The sequence below is a fragment of the Somniosus microcephalus genome, chromosome 9, assembly GCF_052327205.1.
Source record: "Somniosus microcephalus isolate GS21.2 chromosome 9, FLI_Smic_1.0, whole genome shotgun sequence".
Classification (NCBI taxonomy): Eukaryota; Metazoa; Chordata; class Chondrichthyes; order Squaliformes; family Somniosidae; genus Somniosus; species Somniosus microcephalus.
The window spans coordinates 243,121,413-243,142,803 of record NC_140995.1 but is presented as its reverse complement, the minus strand read 5'-3'; the positions used below and the strand labels follow the sequence as shown (position 1 = coordinate 243,142,803).

At 44.1% G+C, this 21,391-nt stretch overlaps 1 protein-coding gene across 1 annotated transcript in view; it reads right to left on the bottom strand.

The window, feature by feature from the left end:
- The window catches only part of enah (ENAH actin regulator), a 286,829-nt gene that overhangs the window by 169,377 nt on the left and 96,061 nt on the right, over positions 1-21,391 (bottom strand). The window contains exon 4 of the mRNA XM_085998252.1: positions 8,489-8,573. Coding sequence (XP_085854378.1) covers positions 8,489-8,573 — 85 coding nt within the window. The remainder of the gene's footprint in view (positions 1-8,488; positions 8,574-21,391) is intronic.

Here is a 21,391-nt window from a genome sequence, read left to right as displayed (position 1 = left end):
TGGAGAACAGTGGAAGGAGGTCGAGTCCAGAAGCACGGGCGTCGACCACGGGCAACCGCCCAGTCATCCAGCGGAGATTTGAGCATCGCAGGGGAGGCTGTCGAGAGCCAGGCTTGGCTTTCCAGTCACGGTGGTCCAGCGAAATGGGCTGGCAACAGGTACTGCGCAGACTCTTCCCGGACAGCGGCGGGCTAGAGCCCGACCGAGCGGCACAGAAAAAGGCCGAGCAGCGTCGACGGGGGAGAGAGAGAGAGAGAGGGCAGAGCGCACAGGGCGCAGCTGGTGTTCAGGACCGAGCGGCATCAACGGGGGAGAGAGTCAAGAGAGAGCAGAGCGCAGCCGGTGTTCAAGGGCCGAGCAGCGTCAACGGGGGAGAGAGGCGCGCAGGAAAATGCGAGGCGCTGCCATTGCCATGAGGACTGCAGAGAGCGGCGTTGGCAGCAGCGCGCGAAACCCACAGGGTGTTGCCATTTGCCACGAGGACCGCCGAGAGCGGCGTTGGCAGCAGCGCGGGAGACGCCATTTTAAGCCGCAGCGGGGAAGAAAGGAAAGCGCGGGAGACGCCATTTTAAGCCAGTCTAACCACACCCAAAAATGCCGAAGAGTGGCAGTATCACAGCGTTCGACAATGAAGTCGAAGATTGGACGACATATGGCGAACGCATAGAAGTATACTGCAAGGCGAATGAAGTGCCAGATGACAAGAAAGCGCTGGTATTGTTGAATTCAATGGGTGCAAAAACGTATGGCTTACTACGAAACCTAGTAACCCCAGAGAAGCCAGTAGAAAAGGATTTTGAAAACATGGTGTCTGATGCGCCATCAATTACTCAAAAGACTGAAGTTGAGCGAGTAACAATCAGGCTTTTATTAACTAAAGAATGAAGGTCTAGTCTCGAGTGGTCGACCCGTCCAGAATACTAAGGGACTGGGAGGTAGTCACTTATATACCTGGAATAGTGGGAGGAGTCAGCCGAGGCATGTCCAGACCTGTACCTAGTGGAATACACATACAGACACAGACAGGTATGACAGTGGTTTACCACAGTGTCAATCCTACAGGACCACTTAAACCCCACACCGCTGCTGACAGCAGAAAGATTTAAGTTTCACAAAAGGAACCAGCATAAAGATGAAAGTAATGCTGAGCATTTAACGGAACTGCGCAAGCTATCGAAACACTGCCAGTTTGGAGCGGGACTGGCAGATACCTTAAGGGACAAGTTTGTGTGTGGGCTTCAAAGTGAAGGAACCCAGAAACGGCTTTTATCTGAAAAGGACCTTACGCTGGAAAAGGCTTTCAGCATTGCGGTATCATATGAAGCAGCAGCACGGGGCGCTGCAGAGATACAACAGAGACCGCAAGAATATGGCACAAACGAAATGTCATATGGAACAGAGAAGTGCTATCGCTGCGGCAGAACAACACACGACCAGAAGATTGCTGGTTCAAAGACAAAGTGTGCAGACAGTGTGGAAAAGTAGGACACATAGCACGAGTCTGCAGGTCGGGAAAGAAAACCAGCAATAAGAAACCGACCAAAGGAAAGTACAAGTAGGTACATAAGATAACGGAGAATAGTTCAGACGAACAAGAGTGATAACGACTCCGAAAGCAGGGAACTGAGTTGTCTGAAACTACATAATGTGATCACAACAGAGGATCACCGAACCATTTGGGTCACTCTCAAAATAGCAGGAGTCCAGGTAAAGATGGAATTGGACACAGGATCAACCCTAACAGTCATAAACCGACGGGACTACGAGCGGCTATTCTCACACATACCCTTGAGACACAAAAATTATTTTGAAGACGTACACGGGGCAAAAAGTCTACCCCAAAGGAAAAATAAGGGTGACCGTTATATATAACGGTAAGGAAACACCAAAACTAGACCTGTATGTATTGCAAGATGGAGGACCACCATTACTGGGACGTGAATGGATCCGGAAAATACAACTGGATTGGCATTCCATACAGGCACTGACTGTGGCTGACAAAAAGGATGACGACGTCACACCTGGGCGACTGTCAAAGATCCTAACTGACGCGAAAGAAGTGTTCCAGCAAGGACTCGGAACACTAAAAGGCATGACAGCGACGATTAAAATTGAAGAAAACGCTAGTCCAACATTTTTTAAGGCCAGACCGGTACCTTATGCGATCCGCCCAGCCGTCGAAGCAGAGCTGGAGAGTCTGGAACGTTCAGGTGTACTGTCCAAGGTAGACTGGAGCGAGTGGGCTACACCCATCGTCCCTGTGATGAGAAAGTCGTTGCACAGCACGCCTGGGGAACCAAGGAAGGTTCGCATCTGTGGGGACTTTAAGGTAACAGTGAACCCGGTCCTTCACACCGTACAATATCCACTTCCGCGGATTGAAGATATTTTCGCCTCACTATCTGGAGGGAAATGCTTCACTAAGATTGATCTGGCCCAGGTGTATCTGCAAATGGAGGTAGAAGAAGCATCAAAAAAATACCTCACAATCAACACCCATAAAGGTCTCTACCAATACAACCGGCTGGTATTCGGGGTAGCATCTAGGGTTGCAAAGGGGTGGAAAGTTTCCGGTAAATTTCCGGAAATTTTCCACGGGAAGTTTAGCTTGGGAATTTTGCCCAAAAAAGCACATGCTAGCATAATATTGTTTTTTTTGTATTTCTTTTTTTCCCCCACAGGTCCTCTCTTAAAATTACTAACAGAGATGGAATCTTAATTATTAAGGAATTTCTTAATCAATATATGTTTATCTTCTTACTTGGCTTGTTTTAATAATTACAAGTTTTGTGTGTGACTGTGAACAAATGTGTCCTGATTGGTTGGATGAGTGGATGAGCGATTAGCTCCCTCTATTTGTAATATTTGCGCATCGAATTGTGATTGGCCTGCAGGCATCTGCAAGACTGCTATAGTTTTTTTAAGATCCAGGTTAGGGGTCCTGAGGGAAGTCATTTTGTTTTCTGCTGATGTTGTGATGATGCAGTAAGTAAATCAGACTTTATACCAAATAAACCAGTTACTTGTTGAACTCTGTTGTCCTTCAATTTAAAATATACAAAATAATACACTATTGGTGATGTAGCGTCGTGTGTGTACAGGTCATGCTTCCATCACATGGAGCATCAGCAAAAATGTACTCACCCTGTTGCAATCGTGCTGATCGACCGCAGTTCGACACAGAGATGAATGCCCTTTATTTCTCTGCATAGAACAATGCCACATTTACCGTCGGATGTGTGGAAGCATTTTACCCCAGGCATTAAAGATGGAAAGGCTGTGTACATGTGCAAACACTGTAGAAAGCCATATGTAAAGAATGCCACAAAGATGCAGCAGCATTTATCCAACGATCTTGGATCACAAAAGGTCTTTGCAGTAGTTACTGACAATGCTGCGAATATGAAGGCTGCTTGGGCTCAAGTGGAGGAGGCCTACCCTCATATTACGTCTATTGGGTGCGCAGCTCATGGGCTTAACCTGCTCCTCAAGGACATCATGGGTTTGAGAACCATGGAAGCACTGTACAAGAGAGCCAAGCAAGTTGTTAAGTATGTCAGGGGAAAACAGGTAGTTGCAGCAACCTACAACTCCAAGCAAATGACAAAGAACAAGAACACCACACTGAAGCTGCCCAACAACACTAGATGGGGTGGTGTTGTCATAATGTACAACAGCCTTCTGGAGGGTAAGGAGTCGCTGCAAGAAATGGCAATATCCTAGTCTGGGGATATGGAAACCACCATCAAGAAAATACTGCTGGATGATGTGTTTTGGGAGAGAGTGGTTAGCAGCCTTAAACTACTCTCACCAGTAGCATCTGCAATTGCTCAGATTGAAGGAGATGACGCTGTCTTGTCAGATGTTCTCAGGCTTTTTACCGATTTAAAAGGACAAATCAGCATTGCCCTACCCACATCCCTGCTGCTCAAAGCAGAGGAGAATCACAGAAACCCCACAGTGCAGATAGAGGCCATTTTGGCCCATCAAGCCTGCACCGACACATATCCCACCCGATCCCTGTAACCCCTACACCAACACATATCCCACCCTATCCCCGTAACCCCATGTATTTAATCCCCCTAACACTAAGGGTCAATTTATCATAGCCAATCATCCTAACCTGCACATCTTTGGACTGTGGGAGGAAACCGGAGCACCTGGAGGAAACCCATGCAAACACGGGGAGAATGTCTGTGTGGAGTTTGCACAGTCACCCGAGGCCAGACTCGAACCCGGGTCCCTGGCGCTGTGAGGCAACAGTGCTAACCACTATGCCACCGTGCTGCCCAGTGCAATTGTTCAATTCATACAGACGCGTCAAGAATTTTGTATCAAGCCGATTCATGCTGCAGCATACATGCTGGACCCAAAGCATGTTGGGAGACCAATACTTTCTGGAGAACAGATCAACAGTGCTTACAGTGTGATTTCTACCCTCTCACACCATCTCAATCTGGATGTGGGCAAAGTTCTGGGAAGTCTGGCAAAGTTCTCTACCAAGCAAGGTCTTTGGAATGGGGATGGGATATGGGAATCATGCAAGCATATCAGTGCACATACCTGGTGGAAGGGACTTTGTGCATCTGAGGCCCTGTCACCTATTGCATCGGTGATACTCCAAATCCCACCTTCATCAGCGGCCTCTGAACGAAACTGGTCACTTTTTGGGAATACGCATACAAAGGTGCGCAACAGGCTGACTAACAAGAGAGTGGAGAAACTGGTGGCTATCCGGGCGAACCTACAACTTATTGAGCCAGATACAGAAGTGTCCACCACACAGCTAGACACTGACACAGAGGAGGAAATGGACACGTCAGAGCCAGAGTCAGAGAATCAGGAGGAGCAATGAGGAGTAGAAGACTCATGAGTAGAAGACTCAAAGGGACAAAATAAGGACAAATTACAGGCTAAATAAGCTGACGCTCTTTTTATTTTATTTTAGATGGGTCTTTTTTGTGGGGGTTCAATAAAGTTCAAAATTATAACCTAAATAAAGTTTTGAAAGCCTGTTTTTATTTGTATGGAACAGTATGTCTATTTTGATGACAAAGATAATAAGGGTCAGAGACAAAAACCATCAGTGTGCAAAAAAACTCAAAATTCCCATAAATTCCCCAAATTCCCATGGAAAGTTTCCTCTTTCAAAAATTCCCAGGATTTTGCAACCCTAGTAGCATCAGCTCCGGCTATTTGGCAGAGGGCAATGGAACAAGTCCTGCAAGGGATCCCAGGGACCCAGTGTTATTTGGACGACATCCTGGTCACGGGCGAAAATGACAGTGAACACCTAGCCAACCTGGAGCAGGTGCTCACTAGATTGCAGGAATATGGGCTCAGAGCTAACCGCCCCAAATGCGAGTTTTTTAGAAAACAGATCTCGTATTGTGGCCACGTTATCGATAAAGAGGGGTTACATAAGTCCCCAGAGAAGATTGAGGCTGTAGTCAAGGCTCCAGCACCGGAAAATGTGTCACAACTGAGGTCGTTCCTCGGGCTGGTAAACTACTACCATAAGTTCTTGCCAAATTTGTCTACAATACTACACCCACTGAACACCCTACTGCAAACTGGGGTGCCATGGAAGTGGAATGACGAATGTAGACGAGCTTTCCAGAAGAGCAAAACACTAATCACATCGAAAGAGGTATTGGCCCATTACAACCCAGCATTACCAATTCGGTTGGCATGTGATGCGTCACCCTACGGCATTGGAGCAGTGCTGTCGCACAAATTCTCGGACGGCTCAGAGAGGCCAATAGCCTTTGCGTCACGATCACTAACATTAGCCGAGCGTAACTACGCCCAGATTGACAGGGAGGCCCTCAGCCTAGTGTGGGGAGTGAAAAAGTTCAATCACTATCTGCACGGGCAGAAATTCACCTTGCTGACTGATCACCAGCCTCTTGTCTCCATTTTTAATCCGAAGAAGGGCGTTCCGGTGATGACTGCGCAACGACTACAAAGATGGTCACTTTTTCTAGGGGCGCACCACTATGAGGGAGATTGAATATAAGGGCACGAAACAGCATGGAAATGCTGATGGGCTATCACGCCTGCCACTGCCTACTGCGGAGGAAGCACCAGCAGTGGATCCTGTCGAAATATTCCATTCGACTATAGTTGAATACCTACCGGTAACTAACGCTTGTATCGAAAAGGAAACCCGAAATGACCCGACACTGTCTCGGGTATATGATTTGACGGTGAAGGGATGGCCAGCACATGGCGACTCACTGTTGCCAGCATTCTCGACAAGGAGAGAACAGCTGTCAGTGTGCCGGGGGACCTTGATGTGTGGATCCCGAGTGGTAATTCCACCCAAGTTAAGGGATAGAGTGCTCAATGAGCTTCATGAGGGTCATCTGGGAGGGGTAAAAATGAAAAGCCTAGCCAGGGCTGATGTGTGGTGGCCGGGAATCGATAAACAAATCGAGGACCTGGCCAAGAGCTGCTCAGGATGCCAGAAAGTCCAAAATGCACCACCACAGGCCCCTCTACACCCATGGCAACGGGTGCATATTGATTTTGCTGGTCCATTCATGGACTCTATGTTTTTAATAGCTGTGGATGCGCACTCGAAATGGCCTGAGGTCATCAAAATGTCCTCCACCACCACAGAGAAAACTATTGCAGTCCTACGGACCATTTTTGCCAGGAATGGCTTGCCAGAACAGATTTGCTCCGACAACAGACCACAGTTTGTGTCCGAAGAGTTCCAGAGGTGCTTGAAAAAGAATGGGGTAAGGCATTACACATCCGCCCCGTATCATCCAGCCACAAATAGATTGGCTGAGAGGTTCGTACAAACCTTTAAGAAGGCAATAAAAGCTATGTACAATGATAACATTCCGCTGCAGCACAAGCTGGACAATTTCCTGTTCGCCTACCGGAATGCGACACATACAGTCACCAACCAGGCCCCAGCCATGATGTTCTTTAACCGAAGGTTAAGATCTCACCTGGATTTGCTCAGGCCAAACGTACGAAGAGATGTTGAGAGTAAGCAATTCCAGCACATCCATGAGAAGCCAACAAGGAGCTTCAATGTAGGGCAACCAGTCTTGGCCCGCGACTACCGAACAGAAAAATGGCAGCCAGGAACGATATGCACACGGCAGGGCCCACTAATGTACACAGTGGACGTTGGGGAGAGCATCGTGAGACGCCATGCTGACCAGATCATAGAGTCACAGGAACAAGTCAACCCTATGCCTCGCCCATACGTACCTGGTGATGAACCAGACGTACAGGTAGCATCTACCCCAGAAACAGTAGCATCGGAAGCTGATGAACCAACCGACGACAGGGGGCCAGAATCGCCTCCGCACCAAGAGCAAGACACTCGGGAAAGGCGCTATCCAGAAAGGATCAGGAAGCCCCCCCAAAGACTGAATTTATAAATAGACTATTTTCAGCTAATGTTGCATGTTAAAAGTGTTAATTGTAATTAGTTTGATATTTAATTGTTAAATGAGTGTTATGGTACTGTTAATCTAAAAGGGGAGGAATTGTAATGTATGTACCTTTAAGGGGGGAATGATGTTTTACAGCTCATGTATACTGTAGTACCGGCAGTGACCACACCTGTATATAACGTTGAGTAGTGATCTGTACAGTTCAGTTGCAGTCTGAGCCACGTTGAGTAAACACCGTTTGTACCGTTCTCCACAGTCTGTGTCTGATTATACACGGACATAACAGCAAGCGTCTCTGTAGCTTAGCAACAGCTTCAGCTACACCCTTGCACAGCAACAAATGGAGTAAAAAAAAGTAATAAAAGTTATCTGAACCGACTCTTCAATTTTGCCGGTGGATAGAGCGTTCCGGTTATTATGGGGCCGGTTAATCGAAAGTTCCCTGTAATTGGAAACATTTATCTAGAAGATATTTGAACACAGTTTCAATTAACCAAGGCTTCACTGGCAGTCTTTTGAACTTGGGCAGTTCTTTTCCACGACATAAATAAAATCTTACAGGGTTTCCAATTCAGTAAGGCAGACGTTTTTGTAGTTAATTTTAAAACTTTTACAAGTTTTATGAAAATAAAAACCATACATTTCAACCATACTAAGTTGCAACTGCCGTGGGAGTTTGGCAACATTCGCTGTGGCTGCCAACACCTGCTTTAACTGTACAATGGTGTTGCAAGATTTAAAATGATGGAAACATTTTAATGAACTCTCTCAAGACAACATAATACAGTAATGCCAAGATGTTCTGCAACTTAACATCCTCCTTGACTTGACTGAATATGAATAGATGCCCAGCTGCGTGTAAAGTGTGGACCATTTGGGGGGGGAGAGAGAGAAACAAACTGACTGGGAATTAATGTGCATACTTGTCAGTATGAAGAAAATCATACGAGTTCATCCAAACCATTTCCCCCCACCCCACTGAATAGAATGGACAGCATATAAGGTTAGACACACTTCAGTACAAGTCAGCATTTTTATCTCTCCGAGAAAAACAAATGAGTCTTTACCGCCTCTGAATTTCCAGCTCCTCCTGGCATGGTCCATTCTGCACTTGTGGGAACAGCTGAGAGTTCTGTCGTGACAACGTTGGACCTGAAACAGAGAAACAAAGAAAAATCATTTTAAAAGGATATCCTATTACACAATATTAATACAGGTATGAAGGGCACACGCACAAATTCATTTACTCATAAGCGTCAAATAGTGACTGCATTTTTTACTCTGAACAGAATGCAACTCCAAAGCAAGTTCTGTTGTGTAAATAAACTTGGTAGAAGTGCATGTCCAGTTTGAATCTTTTCTCCATCCAGAGCTAAGATCCAGACAGAAAGCAGTGTAAATGGATTCAATTGTAACATATTGTACATTCAAAGCCTGCCAATAACAGCTAGCCAATGCTGAAAGGCACTGTGCAACATTCAAGTGACAAAATGTTTGCCCAGAGTTCTGCCTCTATGTTAAATCAGCACTCAGCCAATACGGAGTTAGCTGATCTCCAGCTCAGCATCCCTAAATTAGGGAGAGGAAATCAGCCAAGGGTTCCACGCCTGATCGCAATCCAGTAATCCTGACTGGAAAGTGCTGTGTTGGCACTTGATCAGGACAAGGTCGGGCTCAGCTGTGATGCCCCCCACAAGCAAACAGTCCATCAACACTCAGAATCCAGGGTCACACATGAAAAAATGGCAATTTGGGTGAGATATCAGAGGCCACCAAATGCTCAGTGTAACTGAGCAGGAATCAATGTTTACTAAGTGGGGAAAAAAGGGGAATGGTAACAAAATACAAACAACCTTCACTTGCCCACGAGTACTGTTCTCTATGTACTTATGAACAAATGTACTTCACAATCCTCCCTACATCTCTTCTTGTTGGGTCCTTCAATCACTTCTTACCGCAAGATATTTAATGTAAAAAAGGAATCGGATACAAGATAACAATTATTATAAAATTATACACAAATGTAATATTCAAAGTTAAACTCACTACAAAAATAAATCTACCGCATTGAGTTTGTCCACATAACCACAACTGACTGGCTGAAGTCAACTCTCCATGACAAATTAGTTTTGAACACAAAATTAGACAGCAAAATCTTTGTGGTGTTTTGTATATAGAACACACTACAAAAATGCCAGTCAGGTGCTGGTTGATGCATGTTATTTAAAAGCGATCAGTTCAATTGGACAGCAGTGACTTCTTAGGATGACCGTTCCATACATACACGAGTAGTTACTTGAGCAGAACGCCTCACATCACCACTTAGAAAACCCCACCTAAGTTATTCTGCAACTAAATGGCAGAATTTTTTTAATTTTTTTTTTTAAATATAGGCTTGGGTTGTTCTCCCAACATAGCCAAAAATGTGGCCTTCCATATAACCATTACAAATACACAGTAAAAAAAAAGTTTCTCTGTGAGGGCTCTTATCCAAAGGTACAATCACTCTGCCTCAGTGAAGAGCTACAAGCCAGCAACCTATTGTTCCTTCGCCCAGTTTGCATTAGTGTCTGACTGGTTTGTTGATGGGATAGCTTGTGGAAGCTGGCATCTCATCTTGAAAGAGGAAGAACTGTCTTGTCACCCTGTCCTCAGTGACACTGTCTCCAGTTAGCTGAACAGGCAACACAGGTGCAGGAGATGCACAAGTTTTCACCTCATTCGCTCTCTGTCCCAGCTGAAAGGTCCCTACTAAAAGGAGAAAATAGAACATCTAGAAACCAAAAATATAATAATGAATCGTCAGCATGGATTTCAAAAGGGAAAGTTTTGCTTGACCAAGCCCAGTGAATTTTTTGAAGAGGTAACAGAGAGTAGACAATGGTAATGCAGTAGATAGAATTTATCTAGATTTTCAAAAGGCCTTTGATAAAGTACCACATAATAGACTAATGAATAAGGTCAGAGAATGCAGAATCAGGGGACAAGAAGCAGAATGGATAACTAGCTGGCTTCCACACAGAGAGAGTAAGGGTAAAGGGTAGCTATTCACAGTGACAGAAGGTGGGAAGTGGGGTTCCACAAGGATCAGTGCTGGGACCACTGTTGTTCACAATTTATATTAACGATTTAGACTTTGAATCAAAAACACAATTTCTAAACTTGCGGATGACACCAAAAAATTTTTTTTTGGGGGGGGGGGGGGGGGGGGGGTCAGGGGATAGTCAATACTGAGGAGGACATTAATAAACTTGCAGAATGGGCATATAATTGGCAAATGAAGTTCAACACAGATAAATATGAGGTATTACATTTTGGTAAGAAAAATAGGGAGGTCACATATTACAGGAAACTTTGGTTTATCCGGAGGTTGTATGTCCGGAAACCTCGATCTAACGGCAGAAATCAGCAGCCGTTTTGGTTAGGTTTTTTTTCTTCTCCTAGCATTTTTTTAAATTTTTATAAACAGTCAGGCTCTAGAAAGCATCTCTGTAGCTTAGCAACAGCTTCAGAGACGCTTCCAAGGTACGGGCCGAGTGTTTACAAGCTGTTGCTAAGCAAGTGTTTGTTGTCAGATACGGAGATGAAAACCTCCGCATCCTTCAACATTAGCGCTGGTCTATCCGGAAGTTTTGATAGATCGGCGTCCCGTCGGTGCCGGATATCGCAAAGTTTCCTGTACTTGGAAAATATGAATCTAAATGGGGTAAAAGAGTAATGGGATTTCAGAGTACAAATATACAAATCAATAAAGTAATGACACAGGTTAACAAGGCCATAAAAAAGCAAACCATGCACTCTGGTTTACTTCTCGATGGATTCTGTTGCAAAGTAGTGAAGTTATGCTTACTTTGTATCGAACCTTGGTTAGACCACACTTGGAGTACTGCGTACAGTTCTGGTCGCCAAGTTATAAAAAGGATAGAGAGGCACTGGAGAAGTTGCAGGGGAGATTTACAAGGATGATACCAGAAATGCGAGGGTATACCCATCAGGAAAGGATGAACAGGCTGGGTCTCTTTTCTCTTGAACAGAAGGCTGAGGGGTGACCTAATAGAGGTCTTTAAAATTATGAAAGGTTTTGATAGAGTGGATACAGAGAGAGTGTTTCCACTTGTGGGGAAGAGCAAAACTAGAGGATTACATCGAATATACGGCACAGAAACAGGCCATTTCAGCCCAACCAGTCCATGCTGGCGTTTATGCTCCACTCGAGCCTCCTCTCGTCTTTCCTCATCAATATAAGATAGTCACCAAGAAATCCAATAGGGAATTCAGAAAGAACGTCTTTACCCAAAGAGTGGTGAGAATGTGGAACTCGCTACCACAGGGAGTGGTTGAAGCAAATAGTATAGATGCATTTAAGAGGAGACTAGATAAGCATGAGGGAGAAGGGAATAGAGGCTTATGCTGATAAGAGTTAGATGAGGAAATGCCAGTTCGGCCGAATGGTCCGTTTCTGTGGTGTATATCCTATGTAATCCTATGAAAGAAGCATGAAGAGATTTGTTTGAGACAGCCTGGCGATCAAATGCTAGGGCACTTGAATCTAGAATTGGAGAAATGGCAGAACATTAGGGTTCTTAATGGTTGAAAAATACTAACTTCTGAACCTATTACAGCAGTGCCATTCATATTACGTTTTTTAAAAATTCACTTATGGGATCTGGGCGTTGCTGGCACCAGCATTTGTTGCCCATTCCTAGTTGGGCTCAAGAAGGTGGTGGTGAGCCGCCTTCTTGAACCGCTGCAGTTCGTGTGGTGAAGGTACTCCCACAGTGCTGTTGTTAGGTAGGGACTTCATGCTTATGTTTCGTAGCGGTTAGTTACAACTGAGTGTCTTGCTAGGCCATTTCAGAGGGCAGTTAAGAGTCAACCACATTGCTGTGGGTCTGGAGTCACATAGGCGAGACCGGGTAAGGACGGCAGATTTCCTTCCCTAAAGGACATTAATGAACCAGATGGGTTTTTACGACAATCCGATAGTTTCATGGTCACCATTACTGATGCTAGCTTTTTAATTCCAGATTTAATCAACTGAATTTAAATTCCCCAGCTGCCGTGGTGGGATTTGAACTCACGTCTCTGGATTACTAGCCCAGTGACATTACCACTATGCTATTGTTCCCGTAAAAAGGAAATAAAACTTCAGCCAGTTTATGACAACTAACAAAACATTGCTAAACTGCAAAGGACCCAAATAGCTAGACATGTATATGTCCATGCAGGGATAAGGGGTAACCCAATTCCAATAACTGTACAACTAAAAGGCTGAAATATATGTCCTCTGCTAACAATCTCAATAAGAGTGACAGAAACAATTCAGTGGCGCATCATAAGAACATAACATAAGAAATAGGAGCTGGAGTAGGCCATTTGGCCCCCTTTGAGCCTGCTCCACCATTCAACAAGAACATGGCTGATCTTCTACCTCAACGCCACCTTTCCGCACTATCCCCATGTCCTTTAATTCCTCAAAAACCTCTGTCTTGAATATATTCAACGACTGAGCATCCACAGCTCTCTGGCGTAGAGAATTCCAAAGATTCACAATCCTTTGAATGAAGAAATTTCTCCTCATCTCAGTCCTAAATATTCTGAGACTGTGACCCCGTGTTCTAGATCCCCCAGCCAAGGGAAACATTTTCTCAGCATTAACCCTGTCTACTCAATCTCTCCTCATGGGGCAATCCCCTCATCCCAGGAACCAGTCTAGTGAACCTTCGTTGCACTCCCTCTAAGGCAAGTGTACCTTTCCTTGGGTAAGGAGACCAGAACTGAACACAGTACTCCAGGTGTGGCTTCACCAATGCTCTGTATAATTGTAGTAAGACTTTACTCTAATCCCTTTGTAACAAAAGCTAACATACCATTTGCTTTCCTAATTGTTTGCTGTACCTGCATGTTAACTTTCTGTGATTCGTGTACAAGGACACCCAGGACCCTCTGAGTGCAAACATTTCCCCGTCTATCATTCAAAAATATTCTGCTTTTTTGTTTTTCCTACCAAAAGTGGATAACTTCACACTTCCCCACATTGTATTCCACTTTCCATGTTCTTGCCCACTCAGTCAACCTGTCTATATCTCTCTGCAGCCTCTTTGCATCATCCTCACAGCTTACTTTCCCACCTAACTTTGTAACATCAGCAAACTTGGATACGTTACACTCAGTCCCTTCATCCAAGTCATTAATATAAATTGCAAATAGCTGATGCTATAAATGCTAAGTATTTATCAACTCTACTGTACTGCAGTCTGAACCACCTGACCTCAGCAGGACAATAGAAAGTATCAAGTGAGGGAATGCGATCGTGACTGGACATTCATTCATTAACACAAGATTTTAGGTTCACACATGAAATCACTGTGTAGCATATAATGTGTGTGTCTATATGGCAGGCATTACAATGGTTCTGACTAATTACCCTGGCTTGGCAGCATTTGTAAATGCTAAAGCAATCAACAAATGGTGTGACTACTTAACTGTGCCACGGGCACAATAAGCTACCATTTCAGTTTTCGTTGAAGGGGAGCAGGAAAGGGAACAGTATTTGCAGATAATCAATTTCTTCTGACCAAGGCAAGTTGAGAGCTACCACTATGGGTGCTGACCTTTAAGGACATAAGAAAATGCCATTCAGCATTGAAGTTCATTCTCTAATACATTAACTCTTCCATCATGGCATATTATATTTTGAATAATCAAACTGTTTGAATCCATGACTTTGGTGGATTATTTCAAACATTTATTGCTTTCAGCAAAATATTTTCCTATTAGCTGTATCATTTGATAATTTATATACTTCAATTAGGCTGACCTCTTAATGCCCTCTTTTCTAGACTATAAATCTTAAATTTCGCTAAATCTTTCCCCATAGCTCTTTGTGTTGAGATCATTTATTGTATAACTAGGAGTGCCGAAAAGAGAAAGTAGCCTCCTAATAGCACTGTTCTCGGGGTCCAAGCCATATACATTATAACAAGGAGAATGTCAATATAGACAATGGTCAGTTAGAACCATTCAAAATGGTCAACTGCTCCTGACCCAGTCCCAAGCTCCTTGATTCTCTCTGGCACTACTCTCCCTGTTTTTTTAAAAAGAAAAAGACTTGCATTTATATCACACTTTTCACAACTTCAGGACGTCCCAAAGCACTTTACAGCCAATGAAGTGCTTTAGAAGTGTAGTCACTGTTGTAAGGTAGGAAACGCACACAGCATAAAGACCAGATAATCTGTTTAGTGATGTTGATTGAGGGATAAATATTGGCCAGGACACCAGGGATAACTCCCCTGCTCTTCTTCGATATAGTGCCATGGGATCTTTTACATTCACCTGAGAGAGCAGACCGGGCCTCGGTATAATGTCTCACCCGAAAGATGGCACCTCCAACAGTGTAGCACTCCCTCAGTACTGCACTGGAGTGTCAGCCTAGATTTTTGTGCTCAAGTCTCCGGGGCGGAACATGAAGCCATGACCTTCTGACACAGAGGCGAGAGTGCTACCCACTGAGCCAGGGCTGACACCCTGCTCAATCCGCCCCTGCCTTCAGACTGCATCTCTCTGATCTCAAACCCCTCAGCTCCACCTCCATGCCCTGCACTGATTGCAGTAGCTGGTGCAGTAACCTGTTGTGTAGGGATAGGGGTGGGTGGGGGGGGGGGGGTGGCCGGCAGTGAGCACACTCACTTGTTCCTGAATAAACTGCACTCTGTCCTGTACTCTCCAGTGCCAGTTACTTGCTCTCCCCAATCAGGCTCCTGTTTCACCTGGTTGGCATGCTGCCACCATGGCACACAAACACAATTAATAACACACAACTGGGAGGCAGAGTGAATAGAGCAGGAAATTAAAGTTGGCGAGTTCAGGACAGACAGGGGCAGGTAAATGTGCTCCCCAGCGTGAGGTATAGTACCTACCAAAACGCTCAGAGCACAGGATACTAAATTAAAGCTGGGAGCAGGGGTGGGGGCAAATCAGGATCAATTCACTACACCTGCATAACTAACAGTCCTCATTAATAAGGAAATCATTTAAAGGCTGCACTGTATATGCTAGAAATATATAGGCTGTCTATCAGTGTCAGGAGGAAGAAAGAAGTTAGCATTTTGAATCAGGACCCGACATCAGAGTTATGATGGCACCCCATTCAGACTCTATCAGGCTGTGTATTTCCAACATTCTCTGCTTTTATTTTAATGTTATTTATTATGTTTTGTTTCTTTTGAGCATTGTACATTGCCATCTCTTCTGCATTAAAATCCACTTTCACATCATGAATTGAGGTCCATCTTTATCCAGTACTTTCTTTTCTCTGGTGTGAAAGACTATGAGCAGTAAGGAACTTTTAGTTTTGTTTTGTTGGACAGCCAGCGGTTTAATTTAAGCATCAAACTCTAAGACGACAGAAAATGCTGGTAATACTCAGGTCAGGCAGCATCTGCAGAGAGAGAAACAGAGTTAACGTGAACTCAGTTCTGACGAAGGGTCATCGACGACCTGAAACGTTAACTTTCTTTCTCTCTCCAGAGATGCTGCCTGACCGGCTGAGTATTTCCAGCATCCGCAGTATTTTGTTTGTATAAACTCGATGAAGAAATGATGTTGAGCAGCAAGTGAATGATCTGTGGCCACTTTCCTACTTGGCCAAGCAATGGGAAATTAGATGATAAATGTGGCATCAACAGTGCTCAAGGCCCCAGTATAGGTTGTCTAGATTTCATAGTGTGAATTCTGTAAAATAAACAGCAGTAAGCACTCTACAATTGGCATCCATACCATAGGAAAGGGACAAGAAAATCGACCGAGTCCCTGCTCCTAATGTGTATCCACGGAAACATATCACCTATGGAAAATGCAGATGATGTTGGGCGAGGACGAGATCAGGCTCAGCTGCCATGCCTCCCAAGTTAAACAGATTGCTAATACTCACTGTGTGTACTCACGTGAAGAATAAACACTTGGGTAAAGTACCAAAGGGTGCCAGTACCCATACAATCACATCCTGGCAGCATTCAATATCTTTAGGAGAAAAGGAGGGGAGAGAAATGCTCACTAGAAAACAGAACAGCTGATGATTGTTACGCCAGAATGCAGTTTCTTTCTCTGCATCCTTCACTCTCCCATCAATGGACTCATATTTCCAACCTAAATTATGTTTCATCCCCCATGCCCCTAAAAGGATATCTGATAGTCCAGATGCTCTTAATAGCTTCCAAGCTGGTACTTTTTTCCTTCCTGTAACCCCCGTGACAAATTGACTTCTGCTGCCTTCTTCCTTTTGATCACAGTACATACGGGGTTAACAAAACAGGTTTATTCACAGAGAATGACAAATTGTTTTATTACAACAGACCCACAAGATAAAAGGTGCGTCTGAGGTAGCGACCAAGCCAAAGAGAGAGAGAGATGGAGGCAGACAGAGAGAGAGAAGGAAGGAGAGGAGAGAGCAAGGAGAGTAAGAAGGAAAGTGAGGAGAATGTGAAGGAGAGAAAGGAGAGAGTAAGAAAAAGAAACAAGATGACACTCCATGGACAGCCAGCAACAAACCATCACATAAAGGCTAATATCCAGGGACCTTGTGTCCAGCCCAGTTTACATTACAGTTTAGCACAAATAAAGATTGTTTGCAGTTCGATCCCTGTATTTGCTACAAATTACCTACGAGTCTGATTAGAGATGCTGAAACCAAGAAAAATAATGAATCAAAACCCAAAAATATTCATATCTTGATAAGACCTACAAATCTAATATGTGCAAAAAAAATACATCCCTAACCTATTTTAGAGTAATTTCAGAGCAATTTACAGACACACCCTCAAAGAGTTACTGAACAATTTGACCTATTTGGAAGATACAATCCACCTATTATTTACTATAGCCCATTTTACAGAGATTTCAGTACTGAGAAAATCAAAACAAAGCACACTGATTTCCTGACACAATGACCAGACAGCTCCAAAGCAACTGGTAAGTGCCGGTGCTCCATAAAAGTACTCAAGATTAATGACACCAACTGAGACATAAAGCTTCACAAACTACACAAGCTCACAGATGTACCACTTACTTATTTCTCCTCTATACCAACTTGTTTACACAGGACTGAACACCCATGATAGTGCATTGCTCATATTTTATATACATCTAAACTCAGACACAATTGAGAAACCCAAGTGTCCTGCAGTATAAATGACTTCTTCCTAACTGAGCAGCAGTCAGACAGACAGATAATCTCTCAGTCATCCACCACGTAGTTTAAATGATGGGTGAATCTGTGGTGTGCAGTGTAGACTGTTCATTTATTTACAGATTATTATTTTGAATTAAGCAGGAGCAGAGAAAATTTAACAAATTGATATACAAGTGAACCTGCTCAAAACATCCCATAGACAACATCTGAAGGGCACCTACATGTGAAAATGAAGGCTTGGTCCCGCTTTTGGCAGCACAAGTAGTGCCACATACCATTACTTCCATCCCGAGATATGGAGCTCCGAACATGTTCATATGATTCCTCAGCTTGTAGGTGAATCATCGTTTCAAACTCAAATCCCAATACATCTTCAGGTTTCCTCTCAACCATATTGTTCATTCTCTAGAATCGGGATGCTGTTAGACAAGCTCTTTCACAGATAAGTGAGAGGGGTACATTTTAATCCGTATCGCCCGTGTGTCTAACGGTTTCTATTCATCAGAGGTCAAGTTTACCTATTCCAGTGCCCTGGCCCTTACGAGAATGCTCTGCATTTCCTGTTCCTACTGAATAATTAATACTTGCTCCCGGTGAGCCAAATGCTAGATTGTTTTATACCGCAACACCCTTGTGACCGTTACTACCATTGCATTTAAACAATCCTCCTTTCAATTACATAACATCTACCACAAAGGATATTGAACAATTAATTTTTCTAGGCCAATTTGACTAATTCTCTATAATACTGCCAGAAGAGTCACACCTAATTGGCTGGAGTTTTTTTTTGGATGCTTGTTACACAAAAGGAGTTTCAGATTTTTCTAAAATGTAATTGTGGAGGAGGCTGATTGCCAGCACAGTCATGCCATGATTCTTGTCCACACCAGACAATAAATCTCAATGACACAAAGACAGGCGGGACTGTAAACAGTGTCGATGGAAGCATAACATTACAAAGTTTTAATAGATTAACTGAATGGAAAAAATGTAGCAAATAGATTTCAATGTAGGCAAATGTGAGGTCATCCACTTTGGACCTAAAAAGGATAGATTGTGGCAGAGCCACCAAGGGACTCTTATATGGATGTACGTAATTGCCTTTAACAGAGTGAATCGGTACCTGTATTTGTTTGCTGTATGTAAATAACGCGGTCCCTTTAAGATGTAGACCGAGCACGATGACGTCATCACGCAGGTCATGTGATGTTCCCAACGGCGGGAAACATGATGACGTCATGACGTCAGCGGGGAAGCTTCCAGAATCAGTCCTCGTGGAGTCAGCCTTAAGCAAACACCTGTGGTTTAGTTCTCTTGTGTTTTAACTGTTACTTCCACCAGTTTGTATTAAACATCGTTTAATTACCAGAGTTGCCTGGTCTCAGTACTTCAGATAGGAATTTGGCAATTCCTACAAGATCATTAAAATGTCATGAACAGGTACAGAAAATAATCAAAGGCGAATGGAATGGTGGCCTTTATATCTAGAGGACTAGAATACAAGGTGGTAGAAGTTATGCTACAGCTATACAAAGCCCTGGTTAGGCCATAGTTACAATTTTGTATTTTCCTCTTCTCCTAAAGGTACTATTAGGCGGGTCACGTGATCATTCTTTATGTGACCCCTCCGGCCGAGCTTTTTCCACAATGATCATGATAGCTGAGGCTATCTTCTCACTTGATGCCCACAAATGCATTTTTAAGCAGATTTATCCGGCTCTCGCCCAGGGATGCCCAGGCCCCTTCTGCCACCCCATCTCAGAGCACCTAATTCAGCAGATTCCAGGGATTTAACTTGGTATCTTCCTGGCTTGCAATGGTGGTACCGTAACTCACGAAGCCATCAAGGGAAGCCGTGTAATTTTTCCTTTTAAATAGTGCACTTATTAAAACGATGACAAGACAAGTCCTATCTTTCCACTTGTAATCAATGGTATTTTTGGAACACATCACGTACTTGGAGTAGTCATCAAGGTCAAATGTACTGAAAGGTATTGATCAGCTATAACAAGATACTGTCATGAGATACATTAATTAAACTAACAGCCTTCAATACATAATGCAGCTGACATCATCAAGGCCCTCCCAAAAAATCAGCAATATTCAGAGAGGAGGCGCAGTGGAAGGGCGGCACAGTACACATAGTTTTAAAAACAGACACTAAGGGCTGGATTTTACCAGCCCTGAGGAGGCAGGTTTGGAAGCAGGACTGCTGGGGGGGGGGGGGGGGGGAATGGGAGGGGGTCCCGAACCCGCTCCCAACCCGCCTCCAACCAATCTTCCCCGTTAGCAGGCAGTTAAGAGGCTTTTTCCCATTTTACGACTTCTGCTGTGGGCTTCCCGACGTCGGGGAACCCTGCCAGGGTAAGTGAGGCTTGCTGTGGGTCTGTTGTAATGTTTGTGTATAGATGACAGCTGCAGAAGTGGTGTGAAGGATGCAATGGGACACTGGTGAGTATCAGAGGTAAGGAAATGTTGGGCAAGTCATTTTTAATGTGTTTAGATTTTTCTGCAGGTGACAAGCTTTGAAGTGTGACCTCACCTCATTGGGAGAAGTGACAGATCGCTATTGCAGTGGGGAAAGAGATAAACTGACATCGCTGGCAGTTTCACTGAATGGTGTAATAAAGACCATCTTTTTCTAAGTTGCTGAATTGGCAGTGGAGATAACATAGCCGGACATGGAACCATAAGAGGCCTAAGAGGATGTAAGTTCTGTTCTGGCAGGAAAGTAAAACCATGAAAGAGGCCTAGAGCAGCAGGAAAGGAGGACAATGACCCAGAAGTACAATGTTGATGAGACCCATCTGGCATAAACAAAGGTCATAGGTGCAACAACAGCTTGAGGGGTAACGGCCGATAATAAAGGCGGTACTTTAATGTAACGCGGCATAGGCAACCAATCAGTGAAGATGCATTCGGGCCAAGGTCCAATCAGGTGGCAGGAATGAATTTTGACATGTGTATTGTAATGTATAAAAATGTAGCGTTTGCTGTACCAATTTGGAAGGTCTGGCTAAGACAGAGCAGACTGTTTCCCCACCGTTGCAATAAAGACAACTGGACTATCGATCTAAAACCTTGTGTCGAGTGTTGGTTTAAAATACTCCACAACAGCTTCTGTACCCTCACCTGCAGTTGCCATCTGTTTTATCCTAAGGAGAGTCATTGGAGAGCCTAGGTGTAAGGGCTCACCTTTGTACAGTGATCGTCAGTGTTTGACAGCACCTCAATGCTGTCAAACACTGTCAAATCATCTTTCAAAAATAGATGGTTCATGTCCCTTTAAGAAAACCAGCAGATGAAGCGTCATCAACTGATGTCATCCGACACCAGCATTCCCTTAATTGGCCAGAAAGCCCGCAGGGTGGGCTTAACAAGGCCAATCAAGGGAAAATACCGTCTGTGCATCGGACGTCACTGGGGGCGGGACTAGAAGCCGGAAGGCAGCAGTCCCGACCCCAACTCGCCTCGGTAAGTAAAATCCCGCCCTAAATGTCGAGTGCAAAAATCTCTATTCAGTAGAAATTCAGGCATTGGTAGAGGTCAATTATCCCTGCATAATATTCACTTAAAAAAACAAAAACGGCATAGAAGTTAAGTGAAACAATGCACTCATCTTTATAATTTGGAACCAGTCCAAATGTTGGAGCATCAAGCAATGACTGAATCTTTTTCATACGCAAATGTATCCACTGTCCTCTGGCGAAATGCAAATGCTGCTCCCATTTGTTATGATGGCCTCTCTCTACACGGGGATGCAATGAGAAGCACTAGG